At 34.3% G+C, this 25966-nt stretch overlaps 1 protein-coding gene across 41 annotated transcripts in view; it reads right to left on the bottom strand.

Moving 5' to 3' along the window:
- The window catches only part of LOC308265769 (regulating synaptic membrane exocytosis protein 1), a gene marked incomplete at both ends in the record, with an annotated part of 229736 nt that overhangs the window by 136674 nt on the left and 67096 nt on the right, over positions 1-25966 (bottom strand). For 18 of the 41 annotated variants that reach the window (XM_080699656.1, XM_080699647.1, XM_080699655.1 and 15 more), the window contains 3 exons: positions 19433-19522; positions 24195-24257; positions 25807-25935. In XM_080699656.1, the coding sequence (XP_080555782.1) occupies positions 19433-19522; positions 24195-24257; positions 25807-25935 (282 nt within the window). Of the gene's footprint in view, positions 1-10216; positions 10301-19432; positions 19523-19989; positions 20104-20425; positions 20504-24194; positions 24258-25806; positions 25936-25966 lie in introns of all 41 variants that reach the window. The other 23 variants (XM_080699646.1, XM_080699649.1, XM_080699668.1 and 20 more) reach the window with 7 other exon arrangements.

Genomic DNA, 25966 nt, shown 5'->3' with positions numbered 1-25966 from the left:
ATAGGAGAGAAAACACGATCTTTCATTTTCTTAAACTGGCTGATCTCACTTAGCATAATATTGTCTAGCTCCATCCATATTCCTGCAAATTACATGATTTTGTGCTTATTTATGTCTGAGTAAAATTCCATAGTGTGTATATCTCACAGTTTTATGACTTACTCATCTATTGATGGATACCAAGGCTGGTTCCACAATTTAGCTATTGTGAGTTGTGCTGCTATAATTATGGATAGGTGTGTATCACTGTAATATTCTGACTTCAATTCCTTTTGAATGATACACAAGAATGGCAGTTAGGTCATACGGTGATTCCATTCCGAGTTTTCTGAGGAACCTCTACATTGAACTCCATAGTGGCTGTCTAATTTGCAACCCCTCCAACAGTATGTAAGAGCTGCTATTTTCCCACATCCTCACCAGCATGTATTATTACATGTATTCTTGATGACTGCCATTCTAACTGGAACTTTTTCTTTTGAGAAGTGTCTGTTCAGTTCATTGCCCATTTTTATTGGGCATTTTTTTAGAGTTAAGTTTTTTAAGTTTTTGGTATATTCTAGATATTAGTCTGTATCAGGAGTAGCTGGCAAAAATTCTCTCTCACTCAATAAGTTCACTCTTTATACTCGTTTCCTTTGTTGTGCAGTTTTTAATCTTAATGTCATCCCACTTACTAATTTTCCCTTTTATTTCCTGAGCTTTGGGGGTCTTATTGAGGAAGCCTCTCCTAGTGTGTGTATGTTGGAGAGCTGTCCCCTGTGCCTTCCATAGCAATTGCAAAGCCTCTGGTCTAATTTCTAGGTCTTTTATTCATCTTGAGCTGACTGTTGTGCAGCGTGAGAGAACAGGGTCTAACTCCATTCTTCCACATATGGAGAACCAGTTTCCCCAGCACCATTTGTTGAAAAGGCTATCTTTTCCGCACGCTTGGAGGCTGAGACAGGAGGATCACGCAGAGGAGACCCTGTTTCCAAATAAAATATATAAAATAGGTCTGGGAGTGTAGCTGGGAGGTAGAAGGCCGCTGGGTTCCATCCCTAATACCACCAAACAAAACAAAACAAAATAAAATCCAAACAGGCTTTTTTTCCAGCATGTGTTTTTAGAACTTTGTCTAATATCAAATGGCTATAAATGCTAAGATTTGATTCTGTATCTTCTATTCCATTGGTCCATGTGTCAGTTTTTGTGGTAGTACCATGCTGTTTGTATTACTAGAGCATGATACTATAATCTGAAATCAGGAACTGTTGATACCTCCAGCACAGTACTTATTGCTCAAGTTGCTCTGGCTTTTCTTAATCTTTTATTTTCCATATGAATTTTTGTGTGTGTGTGGTGGTACTGGAGATGGAACCCAGGGGCCTTCTACCTCCGGGCTATACTCCCAGAAACTGTTTTATATTTTTTATTTGGAAACAGGGTCTCTTAGGCCAGTGGAGGCTGGCTTCGAACCTGCATGATCCTCCTGTCTCAGCCTCCCAAGCACAGGGATTACAAGCATGCGCCACCACGCCCGGCTTCCATATGAATTTTAGGGCTATATTTTCTAGCTCTGTGAAACATGACATTGAAGCCAGTTGTGGTGGCACATGCCTGTATTTCCAGTATGGGAGGCTGAGAAAGGAGTATCAAAGTTTTGAAGATGGCCTTAGCAAAACAGCAAGATTCTCAACAACCTAGAGAAACCCCATTTTAGAATAAAGAATAAAAAGGGCCGGGATGTAGCTCAGAGGTAGAACACCCCTAGATTCAATCCCCAGTACCACATACATACACCGATAAAAAATGACATTAGTATTTTAATAGGGATTATACTGACTTTGTAGATCACTTTTGCTAGTAAGGCCATATTGATATTTAATATGCTTATATACGAACATGGGAGATCTTTCAATCTTCTAAGGCCTTTTTAAAATTTCCAAGGTCTTTTCTACTCTAAAGTCTAAATCATAGCTAACAATATATTATATGTTTCAAATACAACTAGCCCTTGGAATAAACAGAGACTCAAGATATATAAAACAGAAAAGGTTAGAAAGACCCATCCATATTCATGCACTATCCTATTAAAAATATTGTTTATGTAAGTGCAAAAGGTGTCAATATGAAATGAACCAGCTCAACATATAATAAAAACTAGTTCATACATTAAATATAATAAGAACATCATAATGTTCTTATGCTCAGGAACTATTTGGGTTATCACTGTACTACAACACCCAGTGCACAGTAGTTTAAAAGTAAGCATTGAATGAATGGTTAAAAAATCTTTTGTTGCAGATGACAGGATTTCATTCTTTTTATAGCTGAACAGTATCCCACTATTTACCACCTGTATACCACTTTTTCTTTTCTTTTTCCTTTCCTTCCTCCCCAGTTCTTTCGTGTGTGTGTGTGTGTGTGTGTGTGTGTGTGTGTGTGTGTGTCTCACTGGGAATTGAACCCAGGAATATTCTATCTCTGAACCCCCCCCCACCAGTCCTTTTTATTTTTTGTTTTGAAGTAGAGCTTAAGTTGCCCAGGCTGGTCTTGAACCTGTGATCCTCCTGTCTCAGCCTCCCAAATAGTAGGATTACAGGTAGGTACCACCATGCCAAGGTCTATCAAATTTTCTTTATCTATTCATCAATAGATGGACACTTAGCTTGTTTTTATTATTTGGCTATTGTTAGTAGTGCATGTATACCTGTTAATATTTAAGTAAGAATTCGCATCTGTCTCCTCAAACTTTTATCATTTTACAGCTAAACATTTAAAATATTCTTTCTAAGCCGGGCATGGTGGCGCACACTTGTAATCCCAGTGCTTGGGAGGCTGAGACAGGAGGATTGCACAAGTTCGAAGCCAGCCTCAGCTACTTAGTGAGGCTCTCAGCAACTTAGTGAGACCCTGTTTCCAAATAAAGTATAAAATAGGTCTGGGAGTATAGCCTGGATATAGAAAATCCCCTGGGTTCCACCCCCAGTATTTAAAAAAAAATTATAATGAACATAAACTGAAGTAGGGTTAATATCAAATAAAGAAATAGAACTTTGCATTGTTTTCTAGCCTTCTGCAAAAATCTAAAATACCATGAATAGGAATGAGCTCTGTTTTACTGCCTTATGTATAATGAACTGTCAGCCATTATTATGGGCCCAACATCTGTTTTAGCATAATGAAACAAGGCAGCATAGATTCAGTTTTGGAGTCATATCAAACACTAGAACAAAACTAGTCCATCTACAACCTGCTATATTTATAGATAAAAGGAAACTGAGTCTCAGAAAAGTTTAAGTGATTTACTCAAGGTAATATAGGCCCAAATTAGCAGGTGAGGACACCACCACCCTGTCTTCATGTCTTTAAGTTCTCTGTCCTCGTAAAACACATTTTATTATATTAATTTTTTCTTTATTTTATTATCCATAGAAACTGTTTCTTCTATTTGAAATGCAAGAACCAGAAGTCCTTATTTTTCTTCATTTAAAATATAACAGCTAGCCGGGTGTGGTGGCGCACCCTTGTAATTCCAGTGCTTGGGAGGCTGAGACAGGAGGATTGTACAGGTTCGAAGCCAGCCTCAACTACTTAGTGAGGCTCTCAGCAACTCAGTGAGACCCTGCTTCCAAATAAAATATAAAATAGTGCTGGCAGTATAGCCCGGAGGTAGAAAGCCTCTAGGTTCCACGCCCAATACCACACACACAAAGAAAGAATATAACAGCTATAAGATTTTGTCTTTATATTTATTAGTTCATAAGGCACAGATGAGATTATTTTAAAACCCCATATGTATTTCCAAATGTAAAATATAACAATGATTTTACCTATAACCTGAAGCAAGAGTAATAGTTAAAAAATTGGGGTTATTTATAATTAAAACTAAATTATTTTAAAGTATTATTCCTTCTATTAAATGTACTAATCAAGAGAAGGTAATTATGAAAATCTATTTCTGAGCTTTCACTTTTTATCCCAAAACTAAGTTCAGTTACATTAATTTCCTGAAGAAATTGGTAAGTAAAGCTTTTCTGAGGACATTTTAGTTATATTAAATTATGAAATTAATGTTACAATAGTAATATTATTTAAGACTATTTTATAACAACTCAAATACACTAAATTCTTCTTTGGGGAAAATGAAAAATCCTATTTCAGGACAGCTTCCTTGAATTAGAATACTAATATCTTAATATAATATCTGTGCATATATATATATGCACATAATAAAATATCTGTGCATATATATATTAACACAGATATATAATATCTGTGTTAATATATATCTGTGCATGCTGGCTGACTCCATGTGGCTTATATTGTCGTGTGGCGTTCACATTTCGATCATCTTATTTCCTCACAAGCTTGGAAGAAATAAATTTGAATACATTTGACTATATACGTCATATGGAGTGAAGATAAACACATACAATTAAGATACATGTAACTTCTGTGTATTATTTGTAATTGTTTAAACAGAATCCCTAAATATTTTAGTACAAGAGTACATTTCATTCTTTCAAATAAAGAACTTTTTGGAAAAGTACAGATAATAAAGCATGTTGAGAATGAAAGAAGAAGTGATAAGCTGGGCGTGATGGCGCACGCTTGTAATCCCCGTGCTTCATAGGCGGAGACAGGAGGATCATGCTGGTTCAAAGCCAGCCTTCCTGGCTTAAGAGACCCCGTTTCGAAATAAAAAAAAAATATAAAATAGGTCTGGGAGTGTAGCCCGGAGGTAGAAGGGTTTCCAGGAACCTCAGTAGCACCACGACCAAAAAAAAAAGTAAATGTACTCAGTTTATAAGTAATTCTACACTTACTTTGCATATAGCTGGCAACTGCTATGAATTCTAGCAGTGAAAAAATGGAGCCAGGTGTGGTGGCGCATGCTTGTTATCCCAGCATTCGGGAGGCTGGGACTGGAGGATCACGGCTCGCGGACAGCCTCTGCTACTTAGTGAGGCCCTCTGCAACTTAGTGAGACCCTGTTTCAAAATAAAGAATAAAATATAGGGCAGGGGATGTAGCTCAGAGGTCAATTGTGCCTCTGGGTTCCATCTGCAGACCCGCAAAAAAAAAAGGGGGGGGGGAGTTTATTCCAGAAATATTTTTTTTTCTTTTCTTTTCTTTTCTTTTTGGTGCTACTGGGGTTCCTGGGAGCCCTTGTACCTCAGGCAACACTCCCAGACCTATTTTATACTTTTTTATTTTTGGAAACAGGGTCTCTTAAGCCAGCGCGGCTGGCTTCAAACCTGCGTGGTGATCCTCCTGTCTCTGCCTCCCAAGCACGGGGATTACATGCATGCGCACCACGCCCGACCTCCAGAAATATTTAGATGGAGACAGAAAGTTAATTCAATTTAAACTTAAATAAGGCACTCAGTATTTTTAGTCAGGATTCTTAAAGAAAAGTAATTATTACCAACTAAAAAACCATACAAATTTGGTTATTGATAAAATAAATTAGAATTATATTAGAGATACTCATAAGTTAATTTAAACACAACGGAATGCTTTACTTATTCTAAACTTCTTAAATATGAGACTATTTTATGAAATATGTTTAGTATTTGAGTCACACACCAGAAAATGTCACTCTTTAAAAAAATCCTGCATACTGATGTAAAACTAATCTTAATCAAAATGTTGAAATCAGCTTATTGCCCATGTTAAAATACAATTTAAAATATACAAAATGAAAATACTGAATTTTCTTGAATAAAGTGTGTACCAAGATAGTATCAATTTGAATTAAAAAATAATAATTTACACTAGCTTTTCATACTTAAGGATAAGTGATTAAACTGTGAGCACCAAAATCAAAGCTACAATGCTTCAAAGGCATATTAAATACGTTTTTTCTAAATGGCTATTCACAATTTTGGTTAATTTCAAGTCATAAATATATAAAGTTATATTAAGTTTCATAGAATTATATACACATAGGTTCATAAAACTTACTTTTATGTATTAAAATAATACCACTTATAAAAGTACTTTGCTAGGAATGATTTTTCTTTCTTCTTCTTCTTCTTCTTCTTTTTTTTTTTTTTTTTTTTGGTACTGGGAATGAACCCAGGGGTATTCTACCTCCACGATCCACCCCAGACCCATTTTATTATTAGTTTTTTAGAAACAGGTTCTCTGTAGGTTGAGAAGAGCCTCACTACTTGCTGAGGCTAGCCTCAACCTTTCACTCCTGTCTGTCTCCCATGGAGTAGGATTTATAGGCCTGTACCACCACACCTGGCCGAAATAATGAATTAGAAAGCTTCGATATTTTTAGTAATAATGCCACAAGAAAATGTTCCCAATTTTAAAGTCATAAAATTGCCTAGGAATTGAGTATTAGGCATTTTTCACCACTGTCTAAAAAATCCTACAACTTTCAGAAAATGCTCCTAGGTCAAGACAAGTCTATCTCCATTCTAATCCCATGCTATCACTTGGGATAACATAAACATACTATGATTGTAATTAAATTACGGAGGAGTGCTTCATTAAAAAGTGTTTGTGTGTGCGCGTGGTGGTACAAACTTGTAATCCTAGTTCTTGAGAGTCTGACCCAGGAGGATTGTAGTTTCTCAGCCAGCTTCAGCAACTCGTGAAGCCCTCTGTAACCTAGTAAGTTCCTGTTTCAAAATAAAGAATAATTGGACCCTTACCTAATCCCATATACAAATATTAACTCAAAATAGATATTATTTTTTAACAATATTTAGTTAAAAGATTTTTATTTCCACCACCAAATGTTCGTGGAAACCTTGTCAAAAATAACTTGAGAATATAGGGAAGAATTTAGCTCTAGGCTTTTATTTAACTCCAATGGTTTATATATCTGCCTTTAGAATAGTACTACACTGTTTCAATTATTGTAGCTTTATATGGTTTGAAATCAGAAAATATATATCTTCTAGTTTTGTTCTTTTTCAAGATCGTTTTGGGTACCTAGAGTCCATATTCCATATTAGGATAGATTTTTTCTGAAAAATAAATATATAAATATATGATAGTTTCACCTAAAAAAAAATAGAAAAAAATATTCTCTGGTAAGAAAGAAAGTAAAAGGAAATATTGAAATGTTATCTTTAAGTCATCAAAAGCTTGGTATCAGACAAATGAAACTGTTACGTGAGATTATCATTTTTAATTTTGGATAATTTGCTATAATACTAGATGTCAACCACTAAGCCAAGCATGGGAAGGAGGGATGGGGAGGGAACGGGGTGGGGATCGGGTGGGGGCTGACTGGGCGATGTGTGCATGTATGTCTACAGAGGTTGGTATCCCACTGTGATGTATGAATACAGTGCACCAATAAAATAAATTAAAAAAAAATAAAATCAGAAAAAAAAAATAAAGAATAAAAAATAGGGCTGGATGTGGAGCTCCTGGGTTCTATCCTTGGTACCAAAAAAAAAAAAGTGTGTGTGTACATGTGTTCACCCACTTTTGCCTGCATTCAACTATGCTGTGGGAAATAAGAGGGCAACTAGATGGGTTTTTACTTATTTGAACTTATTAGTCTCTTAAAAAATCAATAACTTTTTATGTTGCAAAATTATTTTCAAGATAACAAAATATGGCCCTAATATAAGACATCCAAATTCTAAATGTACAAATTGTCATTGACTTCAGAGTATTTTCCTGGCTCTCAGTCTCCAAGGACAACATTCAACTAATGCTCAAGTCCTTATAAATATTAACCATTCCCAAATCTGATACTATCTTCATTTTATTTAGAAAGTGGTAGGAATTTCTGAATGAGTAAATAAAAAACTGGTAAGAGGTGACATGAAAATGCTCATTAAGCTTGCCCAAGTGGTTATTATGGTTACCTGTGAACTCAGCATTGGGTGAAAGCAATTGCTCATCTTTACAGGCACATATGATTTTTATAGCTTAAAAAAGTTTATTATAAACTATTTTTTATGGTACTAGGAGTGGAACCCAGGGGCTTTTCTACCTCCGGGCTACACTCCCAGACCTATTTTATACTTTATTTGGAAACAGGGTCTCAGTAAGTTGCTGAGAGCCTCACTGAGTAGCTGAGGCTGTCTTTGAACCTGCGCGATCCTCCTGTCTCAGCCTCCCAAGCACTGGGATTACAAGCGTGCACCACCATGCCCAGCTATTATAAACTATTTTCTATTCTATATGGTAATAATTCATGGTATCAAGTTATTTATTTTATTTATTTATTTTGTGGGTCTGAGGATGGAACCCAGGGGCATTCGACTTCTGAGCTACACCCCTTGCCCTATTTTTTATTCTTTATTTTGAAACAGGGTTTCACAAAGTTATAGAGGGCCTTACTAAGTACCTGAGGCCATCTGCGAACCTTGATCCTCTGGTCTCAGCCTCCTGAATGCTGGGATTATAAGAGTGCACCACCACGCCTGGCTGGTAGCAAGTAATTTAAAATATGTTTATTTGGTTGAATATACGACTTATTTACAAATAAGTATAAAAAGCTAAGTGTGTATTTAAAATGCTGTATTTTATAAGTTTCTTTAACAATCTATCTGAAAATTTTGTTTCTAAAATCTATTCTCGCAGTATCTACTATCTATCTCTCTATCTACCTACCTACCTATCTTCTATCAACCTATAATCTAGAGCATTGACACAATGAGTTAGTGTACTATTAAATGAAGCTAATAACATTTCACTTATGTAAAAACTCAAACTATTTATTTGGTTTTTATTTTGTTTACTCAGTGTCCAGATAAACTTAAATTTATATTCATTACAAAGATTATCACGTATCAGTCATTGTATTAAATGAAACCATTGCTTAACTTGTTTTAGAATAAACTCAAAGACTTTCTGGAACTATCTTTTCTAGATGGAAACTATAAATTCCTTCATGACCAGAATCTTGTCCTTTTTAATCACTGATCTGACTTTAGCCATCTGAATAGTATGCAGTAGGTGGAATGAAAAGTATTTACTGAATGAGTAACAATGTAGAACTACATTTTATTTAATCTACATTTATTCTAAATGATTTTATACTTGATATAATTTTTGGATTTCATATTTTACTAATTCTTCTAGTCAGAGAAATTCTAAATCAAATAGTAGCAGAGAAAATTAATTTAAAATTTCAAATATATAAATCATATAAAAAAGGTAAAGATCTTAGGAATTAAAACGTGCTAAAATATCCCTAGACCTTTATAAAATATCAATCTGTGGTCTTTTGCAACATTCGTAAAAATGACATTAATTTTTTCCTGGTGACAGCATTTAGTTTTTTTCTCAAATTGAAATTCTGAAGTTCCCTTAACTGTGTACACATAAAGATAATACATGATGTCATTCTTTCCGAAGGCTATCATTACTCTGCTATAAGTATACATACTTAACAGAACATAACCTGCATCCCATAACTAGTTGTTCTATTTACCACATCTCCTTATCTAACAAACACTACCAATGTGTTGATTGAATTTCTGCTATAAAGAAGCATCTAGGACACCAAAAAACTTTTATGACTAGTTGTGAGAAATACTTTTTAAAAACTATACTTATAAAACACAAGACACAGGAGAATTGAGTTAACTGCAAACTGAGAAGAATAACAAAGCAATGGGGGATTATATATTGTGGCACTTCTTACAGATGAACATGAAGTGGACTCAAGGCACAGATAGCATTTTTAAAAACCTACCTGTAAACTGACCCTAGCCCTTGACAATACAGTTTTAATAAATGTAATATACATAAAGCATATAAAAACCAAGTATTCTTTATACCAGACATTTTAAAGATACCCCAAAGACTAACCCTCATTAACAAGCTTACGTAGAAACAAAGCAAAGTCACTGTGATTAAACTATCAACCAACATAAACAATCTGCACAGTGACAAGTTCTTAACATACTCTAAAGCACCTGAGAATTTTTCTTTATTCACTTGTAAACAAAAAGGATACATAAATGTTAATTCAAATCACTGAAAGAAATGCTATCAAAACAGAACTTTCTCACTAGAACCCAACTTCATTGCATTTATGCCATTTTCTTGCTAGTACTCTCGGTTCAGTAAACATTCTGAGGTGCTTTATCAGAGCTGGGTGCAGTTGCTGATGGAATCACAACACATCTGGCTGTGGCTGATGAGAGGAAGCATGTCCTAACCAACGTTCCTCTTGGTTACCCTTCCTTGAGTGGCCTGCAAGCCTCTAGAAGTCACTTGTCTGTTAGGACGTGACTAGTACCTGTCATTCTCCGGAGATGCATGCTGGATTTGAATCCTGGGGCTAGGAGGTCGTCTCCTATCTAGGGAAGGGGACCATCTACCCCTGGTTGCCCAGTGAACAAGACAGGAAAAAACAGGACATTTAGTAACTCCTAAAATAAAAGAATATATGGAACAAGAGGACTGGAATAACACTCCAAAAAGGCAAAGTGTTAATACTTTATAATTTAATCTCACTTTTTAAGATTAGAAAGATAAAATAGAATACTCTTAAGATAAAACCTGAGAAGAAAATTATTTGAGAAGATGTTTGGGATATATTGAATATAACTTTGTTTTTTAGGTGAGGTGCGTAGACTTAATTTAAAGCAGGAACAGAGTTATGTGGAAGAATAAAAATGCTCCTCAGTGTTGAAACAATGACATGAAGACATAATTCTTGTAGAAAACTACAGCTAATTACTCATTGATGAATTAAAGTGAAGAATGTACACGGGAAATGGTAAATTAGCACTATCTCAGAAGTTCTGCTTATCTTTATGTGCAAAAGTATCTCTTCATGGTTAAACTATTGTATTTTATTTCAGCCTCTATAGTGACACTTCTTTAGTAACTGCTAAACAAAAACTTGAACTTTGTTAATTCTTTTATTAAATTATCTTGAGATTCTTTTTGGACATAACCACACCTTACAAACATGTAGTTAAAATTTTAAAGGCAATTAAAGACTAAGGAGGCCAGGCTTAGAAAATTTTTATGTATTAGATATGAATATTTTAGCTGGATAATTTCTTTAGATATTTACTTACTCATATACTCTGAAGGAGTCATTTAGGTTCAAGATTTTAGATTAAAAAGATAAGGCTGGTTTTAACATTTTAATTTTTTAAAAAGTCATTCTTATGCCATTATATTTTGGCTTACTATATTCATTCAACCATCCGGACAAAAGCAGCAAAGGGCTGTCAAACTGTGAGCAGGATATCTTAGGTTACCAGGACTCAGTTTTGTAAGTTCCAGGGAAGCCTTTATTTAATCAGACTTCAATAGACAAACTCAGCGTAACTCAAGTTAGGTTTGAGCCATCACACAAGAAAACATTTTCAGTAACAGAATTTGAGCACAAAAGAGAACTGTGTGGCATGTACTCACAAATGTATCATTTGCTTCTGAAATTAACATTTTACACTAATTTTACATCATTTAATTATTTTAAATTATTTAAGTGATTAACGCAATCAAAAAGCTTTAAAATGTTTCTTTTCAACTTTATGCCTTTATTCTATGAGTGGAATAAAGTAAAATTATTTCTAAGACTCCTGGGGACAGTCACAACTATAGGGTTTTATACACTGTCATGTTTTTTTAACTACAGAAAGTGTTCCAACTTCTGTAGTTATTTGACAATAAAGACAGTAATTTTTGTGAAGAAATAATTTGAATAGTATTATTAGTAACCTTGCTTCCTGAGGTGAAATTCCAGTCCTTGTGTTTATTCAAACATGAAAGTAAACATTACAGAGAAAATTAAAAAGCTCTAATTATGAAACATGCAGGAGCTATGAAGGAGAAAGGTGTACGTAAATTTAGAAACAAGCAATTGTGAATGCAAACTGCTGAAAGGCAACTTCTAACAGTTATTTAGCATTGTACATGTTTACCTTCATACCCAAACTCCTTCTGAATATGCTGATATATATAGAATCAATATAATACAGAGGATATGGTGAGAGCAGGATCAACTTAGACCCAATTTTTGTCCTAAATAGATATAATTTGTTTGTTTTTGTTTTGTTTTGTTTGCAGAACTGGGGATTGAACCCAGGGACATTCTACCACCAAGATACACCCCAGCCCTAATTTGTTTCTTTATTTTGAAACAGGGTCTCACTAAGTTGCCAAGGTCCTCACTAAGTAGTTGTGCAAACCCATGATCCCCCTGTCCCAGTCTCCCAAGTACAGGGATAACAAGGGTCAGCCCCCACACTCGGCTCATCACTTGTTTTAGTATCACAGATGAGTGAATTTTATACACATTAGCACATTTTATATGCCTTTACAATGTGTGCAGCTCTTTCTCTTTCTCCTATCACATGCAAGGACCAAAATTAGGAACTTCATGCCCTTTTCTCTCCTCCCTTCCAGCTAGTGAGAAATACATAAGCTTCAACTTCAATTCCACTTTCATATTTTGTTATATGGCAAAGCGCTTTGGAGATTTTAATCATACATTTGAACTAAACCAGCCCTTTATTTCTTTTTCAAACCAAGTATTTTAAATTCATTGATATGGGAACATATATTTGTTGAATAAATATTTGTAAATATTTTAGTAATAATATGTAGAGAAGACTCTCGACTTTGCGGTAATTCAGGTAAGAAATAATGAGAAGCCCAAGTAGGAAATTAACAGTTATGAAACGTGAGGGGATTCACTGATGAGATATAAAGGAATTTGAGTCCATAGGCCTCAGTAAGCAAATACATGGTTGTTACATTGAGGCCTTCCTCTCTGGCATTGATAAACCTTAAAACAAATGTAATGTATGCTCACATGTAGATGATTATCTTATATTGATGCATCTCTCTTATCAGTATATGGCTAAAGCTTAATTATCTTAAAGGAAAGTTATATGCAAAGCATTAATTCCATAAATAGCCTGAATCAAAAATATTTGTGAGGTATTATAATAGAATCCAAAGCAAATGATATAACTGATTAAGCATCTCTATGTATATTTTTGGTACTAGGGATTAAACCCAGAGGCATTCTATCTCTGAGCTACACCTCCAACCCTATTTTTCTTTCTTTACTTTGAAACAGGGTCTTACTAGGTTGCAGAGGGTCTCATTGAGTAGCTGAGACTGGCCATGAACCCATGATCCTCTGGCCAAGCCTCCCAAGCACTGGGACTACAAGCATGTGTCACAACATCCAGATGCACATCAGTATTTTTATGTGCATTATTCATATAAGTCCTTCTAAAACATTTCTCTCAGTATTGTTTTAAATAAAATTGTACTTATGTTAGTTAATATAAATTCTTGTACATTAAAACATGGTTTTAATTTTTTAATTTTTTTATTTTTTTTATTTTGGAACTGGGGATTGAAGTTGGGTGATCTCTACTACTTTGTGTGTATGTGTGTGTGTGGAACCAGGGATGGAACCCAGGAACATTCTACCTCCGAGCTATACCCCCAGCCCTATTTTTTATTCTTTATTTTGAAACAGGGTTTCACTGACTTGCATAGAGCCTCACTAGCTAAAGCTGTCCATGAACTGCGATCCTCTTGTCTCAGCCAGATCTGTACCTCTAACTGTACCCTGAGTTATTTTTTATGTTGAAACTGGGTTTTGCTAGGTTTCTGAGGGCCTTGCTAAATTCCTGAGGCTGGCCTTGAACCTGTGATCCTCCTGTGTCAGCCTCCCAAGTACTGGTATTACACATGCCCACACCAAGCCTGGCTTGTAGTTTTAATTTTAATTCAATTTATAGTTGATTTTAGGTAGGAACTTCCTTTCCTTTTGGCCTATGTTTCCATGTGAACAGAAATAAGTAACCCTTCCTTCACTGCAAGGCAAGATAGAAGGAGTAACCTATAATAGGTGACTTTATGTTAAATAATTAGGCTTGGGTGAATTTAGCTATTTCTGGATTCCTCTTCCAAATCAAGTTGCCTACAAAAAACAAACTCTATGGCAGACACACAAACCTGTAAAGCATCCATAAGACAGGAGACCTGGCCTCATAGTGGAAGCATCTTGGGTTAGTGAATAGGCTAATTCCAAACTTATTCATTGTACTTATAGTGATAATAAGATCCTGTATCTTTCTGTCCTGGGTGCAGCTCACAATTAGATCCAAATTTCAGAGTGGAAATTAGAGGGTGCTTAAGTACCTGACATACCAAAATTTAATTTCTACTAAGTAATACTGCCATTAGAGTTGATAAACACAAATATGATATAGTCCTTGCCTTCTATAAACTTATGACAGTAGAAGAAACAAATACAACACTAAGTAAAATCAAATGTGTTTAAGACAAGTGTACAAAATTATGTGGAACCCAGAACAGAAAGCAAAGAATTCTAGCTGGCAAAAGAAAAAGAAGTGGGGTGGGGGTTTTAAGAAAGGTCTTATAAAAGGTAGTATTTGACCTGCATTTTTGAAGACTGAGTAAAAATTTTTAGTGATTTTCATTTTATTAGGAAACTGAAGAATACTACATGATAGCAGCATGAGTATAGTGTATCGAATTAAAATGACAAGTTACCACTCAAAGGAAGCTCCACGTATTGAGTCCACACTTTGGTTTTAAATTTGTAATTTAAAATGATGTGATCTCTTAGTATAGTATTTTAAACAAAATAATCTATAATTTATGATAATGAATAAATATTCAAACTTTATTTTGATTGGCATGATATAACTGCAACAGAGCAAATTTGACATATTACTAAAATATGGGGGTGAAATTATTTGACAAGTAACATACATAGACAAATCATAATTATTTAGAAGGTTTAAAATTAATATTGTTGTTTGTTTTTTATTGTTGTTTTTGGTACTGTGGATTGAATTCAAGAGCACTGTACCTCTAAGCCATAACCCCAGACCTTTTTTTTTTTGAAATAGTGTCTTTCTAAGTTGCTGAGGGTCTTGTTAAATTGCTGAAGCTGACCCTGAACCTGTGATCCTCGTGTCTGAGCCTGCTAAGTACTGAGATTACAGGCATGTACTACCTTCTTTTAAATTTTAATGGAAGGAAAATTTAAGATATAAAGCAATGAAGACTTTACTAGAGCTCATAAGACAGTTAACGGTGACAGAAATGACATGGGGGTCTGTAGAATGGTTATACTTTAAGTGACAAATTTGCTTTTGGAGAAACAGGATTTATGGACTCTGAATTTGAAGCAGGAGCAAAAGTGCTTCTAGATCACGTGACTGCTTAGTTATGTGCTCAAGTCATCACATGGAGGGAAATTCAGGAAAAGGAAGTATCTGCTGTGAAGGAATGGAAGAGAAAATAACCAAGTACAGATAGACATTCTGACTGCTGGGTGGAGTGTGGTGCTTGGGGGGGTACCATGCCCTGGGGAGGGCTGCCTGGCCAATCGCAGCAGAGAGTTGTCTTCATATGAGTTAGAGTAGAGCTTTGATAGAGATATAACTTAAGGGACAGCCTGGCTGAGACACAGGAGAAAACTGGTAAAACTCAGGAAATACCTATCTTTATGGGATGGGGAAGAAAAGAAATCTGGAAAAGATACTGCTACAACAGAGGCATAAGAAAACAAGGTATATGAACCAGACCTGGTGTAATCCCAGCATTTGAGAGGCTGAGACAGGAGGATTGCAGTTCCTTGACAGACTCCTTAGTGAGGCCCTTTGCAACTCAATGAGACTGTTTCAAAATGAAGAATAAAAAATAGGGCTAGGGGTGTCATTTGGAGGTAGAACCCCTCTGGGTTTCACTCCCAGTACCGCAAAAAGAAAAGAAGAGAAAAGGAAAGAAAAGAAAACAAGGTATTTAAAGAATCAGGTTCATGTGGCAGGTTAGTTAGTGTAAAAAATTTTTAATATACTGCCGAACAGTTAGGGAGCCAGTATATTCCATCAGGGATTTTTCAGCATAGCAATAACGTAGTGGGAAGGAGTCGAGTCAGACTGCAGGAGTTACTGGAAGGTTGAAAAAAATGGAGTCAGTGAGTACAGACCTTCAGTAAGGCCTTGACAGCTATCAACGGTGATAGGAAAATAGGAGACACCCAAGAAACAACTGTTCTACTGTGGCTCTAAAGTCAACTGTCTCTGAATATGTAAGCAATAATTTGTTTTATAATTTAGAAAAGTTAATGGTGGCCTGTAACTCTCTCCCAAAGGGAAAGAGTATTGTCTGAGCAATTATCTCATTATAAATCAACCTCACATTTCTTGAGTTATGCGGCAAGACTGAATTGGGGTAATTCAGTAAATTGTGGACACCTATCAGCATTTTTATTTAACCCACAAAATATAAAGTGGAAGAACTAAATTGAAATGCTTTCCTTTCCAAACCATTCTTCTACATGCATGACTCAAAACTCCTCTATTAACCTCGGCTAACAGACCTACTGAGGGCAAGCAGGTAGATATGACAGTTTCCAGCTTCTTTTGGTGGTACTGGGGGTGGAACCCAGAGGCTTTCTACCTCCGGGCTATACTCCCAGAACATTTTTTATTTTATTTTATTTGGAAACAGGGTCTCACTAAGTTGCTGAGAGCCTCACTAAGTACCTGAGGCTGGCTTCGAACCCGTGTGATCCTCCTGTCTCAGCCTCCCAAGCGCAGGGATTACAAGCATGCGCTACCACGCCCGGCTTTCCCAGCTTCTTTTGAAAAGAATGTTGTTCCTTTATCTTTCCAATCATCAGTAAAATATGGGGTTAACATGAAACTTAATTGTTTTAAAAGTTAGTAACAATACTTCAGAAAATGGCATTAATTTGGTATAACAATATATAAATAAGTGGTAATCAAAGTGAATCACAATCATCAAATCTTTGGAACTTAACATTTCATGAGGATGTTGAAATAATGTTACTTACTGATATGAAATTAAATTTTGGAACAATTTTACATTTTATTTGGAATGATTTTACATTTTAAGTTTTGGAATGATTTTACATTTTAAGTTTTGGAATTATTTTACATTTATTTTGGAATGATTTTACACTTACCATTTATATGATTTTACATTTATTTTGGAATGATTTTACACTTACCGTTTATATTTACAGATACAATCAGCTTTATGATCAGAGATCAAGCAGCTGGAAAGCCCTGTAGGCCTCTCTCCCTATTCTGCATGTCTTCCTTGGAGTTGAGATGCATTCTCCAAAGAGAATAGTCACCACTTTTAATAATATTATTCTCTGCTTCAAGGCTGCTAATAGACGTGTGTACAAAGAGTTATTTGTACTCCCTATCTTCAAGCTAATAAGCATTAACAATTTCTGTAATTTAATTATGAAATTTTATCTTTATTTTCTTCTTGGCAAGAAAATGACCCCAATTAGTTCAAGATCACTGATAATACCAATTCCTGTCCTTAATTTTTGATGGAAAATTTCTTTTTATTCAATACACAAAGTAACGATAGGTTTTTTTAATCCAGTTTTCTTCTCATATTAAAGGTAAGTATATTCACTGGGACTTCACATCAATCTGTGCTATAATTGTGGTGAGGTTACTTATCTACAGTTTGACATATTTTAAGGAAATTGAGAGATTATATTAACCACCACATAGATTTGTGAGCTCTGTGGCTTCAATGAGCGGACATATACTAGCTACACCTCATCATAAGAACAGACTTGTGCTGTCCAATACAGCAGACCTAAAAATGTAGCTACTCCAAATTAGGATGTGCTAAAAATATAAAATATTCTTAGTATGTATGACTTACAATAAAAGAATGCAAGATATCTCACTAATACTTTTTATATTAATAATATGTTAAATGACAATGTTATATGTTAAGTGTTGGATTAAAGTATTAATACTTCACCTATTCAATAAAGCTGCCGGAAAATATAAAAATGCCCATGTGGTTTAAATTATGTTTCTACCAGATAGCACTGATCTAGATTATTTTTAAAATGTTAGGGTGATGTTAACAGTCACAGGATTCCAACCACTTGAGCAATTCTACCCATGTTTTAATGCTAATCAGAAATAAATAAATAATGGTAAAAAATGTGTTTACAAATTTCTTGTTATTACCCTTATAAATATTGGGGGAATGTGTGACAAAATAAAATAGTAAAACTATTTCAACTGTTATTTCAGAAGAATCTGTACTCATGTGAGCTAAAGCTTCTATTACAATATAAAGGACTATAATATATAATTTAACTTCATTTTTCTACTTTTAAACTTTATGTATACAAATAATAAAAAATTAAAATGTGAAATATTACTATAAAATAGGTACGAAAACTTTGTACCTATTGCTCAATTCCAGAAATAAATATCTCATAGACTTGAAAAATTGTTAAGAAAATACTTTGTTAGTAACATTAAATATTTTTCTTCAGAATTTGTAAAGCTGTACTATGCAAACATCCTCTGAATTAACTTCAAACTAAAAATTATAGCAATTATAATCAAGATTAGCATTGATAACTAAGTTTACTGGAATAGAAAATTTCATCACAATGGAAAAGTGAGATGCTTACAATTAAAAGACAGCATAACACATACTCATTGAATGCATCCGAATTTAAACCAGATTTTAATCAATAAAGTTTTAAGCACATATATATGTATATATATATATAATAATTTATTATTTGTGTAAGATGTCAGGAAATCTCTAACATACACTTTTGGTGTCTAAATATAATTGAATGCAAAATATGATCTATGTAAAAGAGCAGACTGTCCACAAAGTGAATATAAATGCGTAAGGGAAATATTTTTTTTTTTTAGTAGTATTATTTTATTTTTTTTTTCAGACTCTATAGGAACTTTTATTTATTTATTTTTAACAATTTTTTATTGAACATAAGTAGTATACATTTATACTATATTTGGTGCCCTCTCCCCCCCTCTCCCTTCCCCCCCCACCACTGCTTGTCCAGGTTAACCATGTCTTATTCATAATTTTACACATGTTCAGGTGTAGACCGTAAGGGAAATATTTTAACTTAACAGAATTCCTATTTTAGGTGTAAGAAAAATTTCTGTCAAACCTATAAACACCACTTTTTAAATATACTGTTATTGGTGCACTATAATTCTGTATCATGATGAGGTTCAGAGTGATAGAAATATATATGCACAAGCACTTGGTGTGAAAAGACCATTAGGCAAGTGATCTCCCCCTTCCAATACCCTGCTGGGCCTTAGAATATTATCAGCATACTGAAGGATCCCTGAGTAGTGGGTAAATAAAAGGATTGAACAGCAACAAAGGAGGAAAAGCAGCAGCCGGAAGCAATAAAAATTACATCACACCATTTTCAGCAACATTCATAGAAATATGTGTATGTGCACTCTTGAATGTATCCACATACACATATCTCTATACAGACATGTGTAATAAGGGAGGGGGAAATGTAGACAGTTAGCAAAGTGAACATGAGTGAAGAAACCTGTAAGACTCACATGAAACAAAACAAAATGATTGGGGAAGAAATCACCAGTACAAATGATAAGAAATTCAGAAAGTCTTTATTTTATACCTTTCTCGTTCTGGTGAATGCAAACTAGTATCTGGTCTCAAGCAGTTGGTACTAGCACTCCTAGCCCTGTCAAGGGAGGGCTGCAGTTCACTAGTGCCAGTGCATTGTATCCAGTGGTAGAAGAGAAAGACAGAGAAAACAAAGAAAGGAAGACCATGTTAGAGAGTAAAGCATAACATAATGTCCTCTTTACATAAAACGTAGAATCGCTGTGATTCAGTTCATAAGGGTGTGAGAGAGCTGACGGAATGGCAGTGTAAAATTTTGTTTAGAAAATGCAACTAAACAAAGATTATGCTTAAATTGATTCGCATAATTTTTAAAAAGGATATCAGACTGAAATATGACACTAAATCACACCTACTTATGAAAAAACTGGATACAGGTAGCACTGAAACAACAACAACAAAAAAAACCTAAAACTTTATTACCAAAAACAGATGCCACACCAAAACAAAATGAAGGACATTGGAGGAGAAATAAGTTTACAGCTCAACTCTCTGGGTTCATGACACGGGACAAGGGAAGTGGAAGGTGTCACTTCCAGATGTTCTTACCTAACCAGTATTTCATCAGTATATCTCAATACTCTTGAGTGAAAGCATTCATGATGAAGGGGAATGTCCTGTCTAGTCACTGATTCGGTCTTAGTATGTGCAGGCAGAATTGAACTTCACAAAAAATTATACACAAATAAAATAAGATAAAATGAAATTAATTACAGAATTCAAACCAACAAGCAAAACAACAAATAAATGACAAAGAAAACAATTACAGTTCTGACATTTGAGCTAGATTTCATTTAGAGAAATTATAACACAATTAAATTTTAGAAGTAAAACAATTTTAGTTTTCATGTATTTAATATTTTTCATTGTATAATTAATTTCAAAGGAAAATGTTAATGTTTTATAAGAATATGATTTTTCTCTTTTTAGCAGGCAGAAGATTAGGGATTAGTTTATAACTAAGGCTCACTGCTATGGCTCTTACCTGTAGATATTCCAGTGAGAGCCATTTTGTAATAAAGGCATCTTGGGAGGTAATGTTTTATAGTGCCTAGCAAGGTGTCTGGAAGATGCCAACACAAACAGGCAGAAAACAGAAAGAGATACATAAAGCAAATTTTGCTAGAACATTAAGACAGTACAAATTCTATGATGCCAGGTAGATGGATCTTTGTTTTTGTTTTCCCCCTGAAGAGTCACAACAATTATTTGAAGGCAGGATTAGAAAAAATAAAATGTGAAAACATAGACTGATGTCAGAAGATTCAAATTATAATTTAAGTGCTTCAGTTAAAAAAATTTCTGCTAAACAAATTTTATGAATTATTATTAACCAATGTTACCATTTAATCCCTACTTTAATATTATGCTTTCTTTATGGAAGTAAGAAATATGTATGTAAAAAGTATAAATCAAAAATGTATGTAATTTGGCTGTTGAAATAGAACTAAAGGAAATTAATATTCTAAAACCAAGTGAAGAACTGACTGGCAATGCAGAAACAAGGTTAATTATTATAATTACAGGACTATGATAAAGGTAAAGGAAAAGGCAAAAGGCCCCAAGAAGTATTGCTGAAGAAGTTCCTGCCTTCAGTTTCTGGATCCAAGTCCAATCCTGGGTAAAATTTACCACTGGAAAGCGGGTGACAAGGGCATTTGATATAAATGAGAATATGAATTTTGAATCGGCATAATATGGCAGAAGCAAGGCCTGACTTTGCTTGAATTTATTTAAAACCTAAGAGGGCTTCTTGACTGTCTATGTTATGAAGGAAAAAGCAGTCAATTAATTAACTTGTGACAATTCATTAATGTTCTACAAAGTTAATTGCTCATTATGAGAACTCATCATGCAGTTTAGTTTGTGTTACAATGTGATAAACAGGGAAGGGAATAAACATTTACAAGGACATGATACTCTACTGATCCAATCATGGCTATGCAAATAGACCAAAAAAAATCCCTCAAAGCTTCAATTAAAAAATATACTAGATTACCATTTTCAAAACCACATTGAGGAAAAGTTAATTGAAACTAAGTATTTAGTCTGCTTTTCAGTCTTCTTTTCAACCTGATCTTGATCTGTTTGCTTTAAACTTAACAACTGCTTCAAAAGTGAGTTTTTCTCAGGAACATTCTAAATAGAGATCAATATGGGATGGGAAATAACATGAAATTTATAGTTTGAATGTCTATGTTTTCATAAAAAGATGAGCATAAATAACTTGGTTTTGCCACTTATTGACTGTGACCCGGAAAATTGAAGTCAAGACCCTAAGCTGCTTTCCTGATTTACAAAGTGGGGGAAACAGTCTGTATCTAACAGGTGTGCTGGGAGAAACAAGTAAGATGGTAGGAATACATTATCTAAGACAGAGTAAGGCAGCTACAGCATCCTCTCAGCACCAATACCTCCTGAGGGCATGTTTTGTGAAAAAAGTTTTCATGATAAATAAGTTAAGGGGAAATGAAGTAAATAAAATAAGAAAATTTTCTTTAGTACATGACTTTAATAGTTATGCACATTAAAATCTCCAGGAAGAAAATTTATTTTGTAAAGTTTCAAAAATATACTTGACTCACAAAAGTCTTTAGTTGGTGAACACATCAAAGAACCAATTCTTAAATTCTTGGAGCAATAGTTAATTGGAAATATCAAATAAATCTAATTTTGAGTCCTTGTTTGGTTATTTATCAAATAAAACTTCCTTAGCAATTTCCTTCATTTGTAAAATGAAGAGGACAATATCCATTTCTTATATTATCAGAATATATTTAAATAAGCTATATTAAATACTTAATGTTATGCTTGGTACTCAATAAATTTTATTTTCTTTATTTTCACTGGAGGTTAGTAAATCCTAAGATTTTTAAAAATCCTAATTGAACATGATATGATATATTTTAAAAGCTTTTGTTAAGATTCAGCCCTGAAATTTATTTTATATGAAATCAATTTAAAATGAAATCATTTGTATATGAAATTTAATTTATATGAAATCAATTTATATTGATATATCCATAAAAAGCTGTGGTTATTGATGGGTACATCTCATATATATTTTGCTTAACTATAGGTAAAATGATTTATAAACACATGACTACAAACACAGAAGAGAGTAAACAGACATACAGGTACATGTATTTGAACTCATGTTTTCTTTAATCTCCACACTTTTAACTTTACACACTGGAGAACGAAAGGGAATTTGTTGAAAATTCAGTAATAAAATGATAGTTGTTGCAATTATAGTTGTAACAAAAACAACTAATGATTGTCGAGAAATAAGTTAGTTGAGATAATTACTGCTGTTACAAAAATATGAAGTGTCAATAGAAAACATTAAAAACATGTTTTGGATCCATACATTTGGCTGGTTCTACTCTCACTTCCTATCATTTTGTATGACTTATAAGGCTTAATCTGTATTTCCTCATTTTTCTTATGGAACTCCAAATAAACATGTCTGTAGTTACAGGTAGGATAACTTTAGGCATGTTAAAAGATAAAACAGTACCTTAGTGGCCCAATTATGACTGAATTATTGAGCAGGCCCATGTTCCTCAAAAACACAATAAATCTTTCTTTTTGTATCCTAAGCATCAATTATTTTCATACCTTCTTTTTCCTCTTATTCTTATTGGTTAACATATTTGAAGGTTTTTTTTTTCATTTTTATGGGGGTTTAGTATTGGTTTTGAGTATTATTTTATTTCATCGACTTATTACTTCCTCACCTATTGACTTCAAATTGACATTATTCTTTTTTTTTGCAGAACTGGGGGGGGGGGCGGTGGAACCCAAGATACACTCCCAGCTCTATTTTTATTCTTTATTTTGAAACAGGGCTTCACTAAGTAGCTGAGGCTGGTCGTGTACCTGTGATCCTCTTGTTTCAGCCTCCCAAGTACTGGGATTACAAGCATGGGCTACCACAGCCAGCTTCAAATGGACATTATTCTATAAGTAATATGTAAGAATTCATATGATTGGATATGAAGTTCAAGATAAAATAAAAGTAACATAAATCAATGAGCTTTAAGCTCTAATTTAGACACAAATATTAGAAACATTTTCTCCTAATTTCTAAAAAGGTGTCATATTGCTGAGTTCCTTTATGGTAAAGTTTGTATTGAAGCATTTTTGAATGGGCTGGGGTGGCAAGGGGAGTTAGGAATGAACAGGTCGAACTTCCTCACTCTTATTGAGAAGAAAACCAAAGCTCAGCCATTGGAAATGAACTTTTAAGGCCTGTATAAAGTGAATGCAAGCAATAGTGAATTCAGAAATACAAACAACAGTAAACTCCAAAAGGAAATAAAGAAGGCAAAACAGAACAGAATTACAGTCATGAAACAATAACACTGCCATGCACAAAAGATCAGAACTCCTGTGACTAGACAGGCACGTGTGGCCACGTGTGCGTGGCGGGGGGGGGGGTTGCTCATAGTGACTGAAGAAAATTTTATATGCAGAAACCACTTCCTTAGTTTCATGAACATAAAACGGTTCCACAGAGGCTCAACAGTCTCTGGGTTTTTGAATATGCAGACAGAAAAGCAGTCTGCCTAAATTTGAATTGAAAGATATTTGGAAACTTTCATACCTGCCATATAAAACAAAACAATTTTTGAATACTCGAAATATTTGTTTTTTCTATTTTTAATACTAGCACTAAGGGAGAGATGGAAGAATAGTAGAATGGAAAGCGTCATCACACACAGGCACCAGTAACAAATCCCTGTATTTACCTGGTAGTATGCAGGCATTCTGCACTTCGTCCTCGTTTTGCTCTGGGCAGCATAAGAAGCTCACTGCACAGACAGGATGGGTGGTGAGTGAAACAGATAGTTTATGAGGCATTAAATGACATGGGTTATGCCAATGGTATGCCAATGAAGACATGAAAAGGGAAGAAACCATATTGTCTGCGCTAGCGCATTTGCTGGAGAGGTTAAACAAAAAGAAACATGACAGCATTTAAAAAATTTAAACAATAAAGTACAAACATTGTGGTCAAAATCCTAGCTGTTGCTGATTTGCTAGTCTATCTCAAAATGATTTCACAAAATATAAAAGCAAAATGAAAATAAACCTTCTCAAAACAAGATAAAGGAATATATTTCCAGGTGTAGACATGGCATTTGAGTATTAAAAAAATAAATCTGGCCTTCCTAATACTAATGGGAACCCTAAAAGAGTTTTTCCTTTTCAGCACCTTACAATCAAAACATGATCGTTTTCTTAAGTCACTGGAAATACAATATCATTTTATGTTTTTTTTTTTTTTTCTTAACTGACTAGGAACTAAGAATGTATTCGGTTAGGATTTTTTCTTCTGAAATTGATACTTTTTCTATATCCAAATTAGGCTCACAATATTGACTGCCTTGATCAAGTAGCCCTTTGTTTTCCTCCTCACTAAAATTCATGGAGGCCCAGGTTGAGGAGGCAGCACTCTTGCAGCTCAAACTGAGCACTCTAGAATCCTAGTCTTCAGAAAGAGCAGTCCCTTCTCCCAAACCTACAGTAACTCCTCTCCTGAAGCTCACAGCCTCACATCCCACAGCGGGGTGACAATTTGATGGGTCAGCACCACTATGGTTTCCCTGCTCATCCCTGAGATTCTTCAATGATAATATTTAACAAGATGGGTATTATAAAACTTAAGTCAGACCCTGAGCTCGTGGTACAAGCATGTGGTTACTGTGAGAAGAAAGTCTGTGGGCATGTAGAACAACAGATTAAAAATGCAGACTTCTAAAAAAGTTTCCATGAAATATGTGCACATAAATAAGTGCAGAACTAAAGTACATATCCTTATACAAAATAATCCATCTCAGTATTTTGTATCTTACAAACATTTATGCAAAGATGTTTTATAAAAATAGAGACATGTGACAAAAACATTATTATTGAAGTTCCCAACAACACTCTGCAATATTCACTCTTTAGATGACCCATATCCAAAATGTTTTTAATTACTTAAATAACATGATTTTTATATTTACAAAAGTAATACCCCAAATACTGTAGTCCAGAAAAGATAAATATTTTAAAATTGCTCATGTAGGCAATTTAGGTCAGTGTCTAAGTCAACAACAAATGGTGCCTTTACATCTGACTAAAGAAAAATTGTAATTCTGCAAATAAAATACATTTGTTATAATAATATAATATTGGCTTAATATTTCCTAGTGTTGTATTTCTGTTACAAAAACTTAATGGTTATTCCTTTAAAGAAATTCAGTTTTTAGTGATGAAATACTTTTACTCTTTAAAGTGCTATGCTAAAATATTTGTGTCTATTAAAACAGAGCAAAGAAACACTCATAATGTTGAGATCATAATTAGGGCAAGTACCTGTCTTGTTCTGATAAACACTGACTATCCACCACATCTCTGGATCTGTGATCAACAGTACTTCGGGAGGCATCATGGTGTCTGGTTGGAGAACGGGACCTTCTCGTTGGATGAATTTCATCTAAGCTCCTAAAAGGATTACAAAAAGTCATGTGCCAAA

The sequence above is a fragment of the Muscardinus avellanarius genome (genome assembly GCF_963383645.1).
Source record: "Muscardinus avellanarius genome assembly, chromosome: 8".
Taxonomy (NCBI): Eukaryota; Metazoa; Chordata; class Mammalia; order Rodentia; family Gliridae; genus Muscardinus; species Muscardinus avellanarius.
This window is presented reverse-complemented; position numbering and strand designations above follow the sequence as displayed.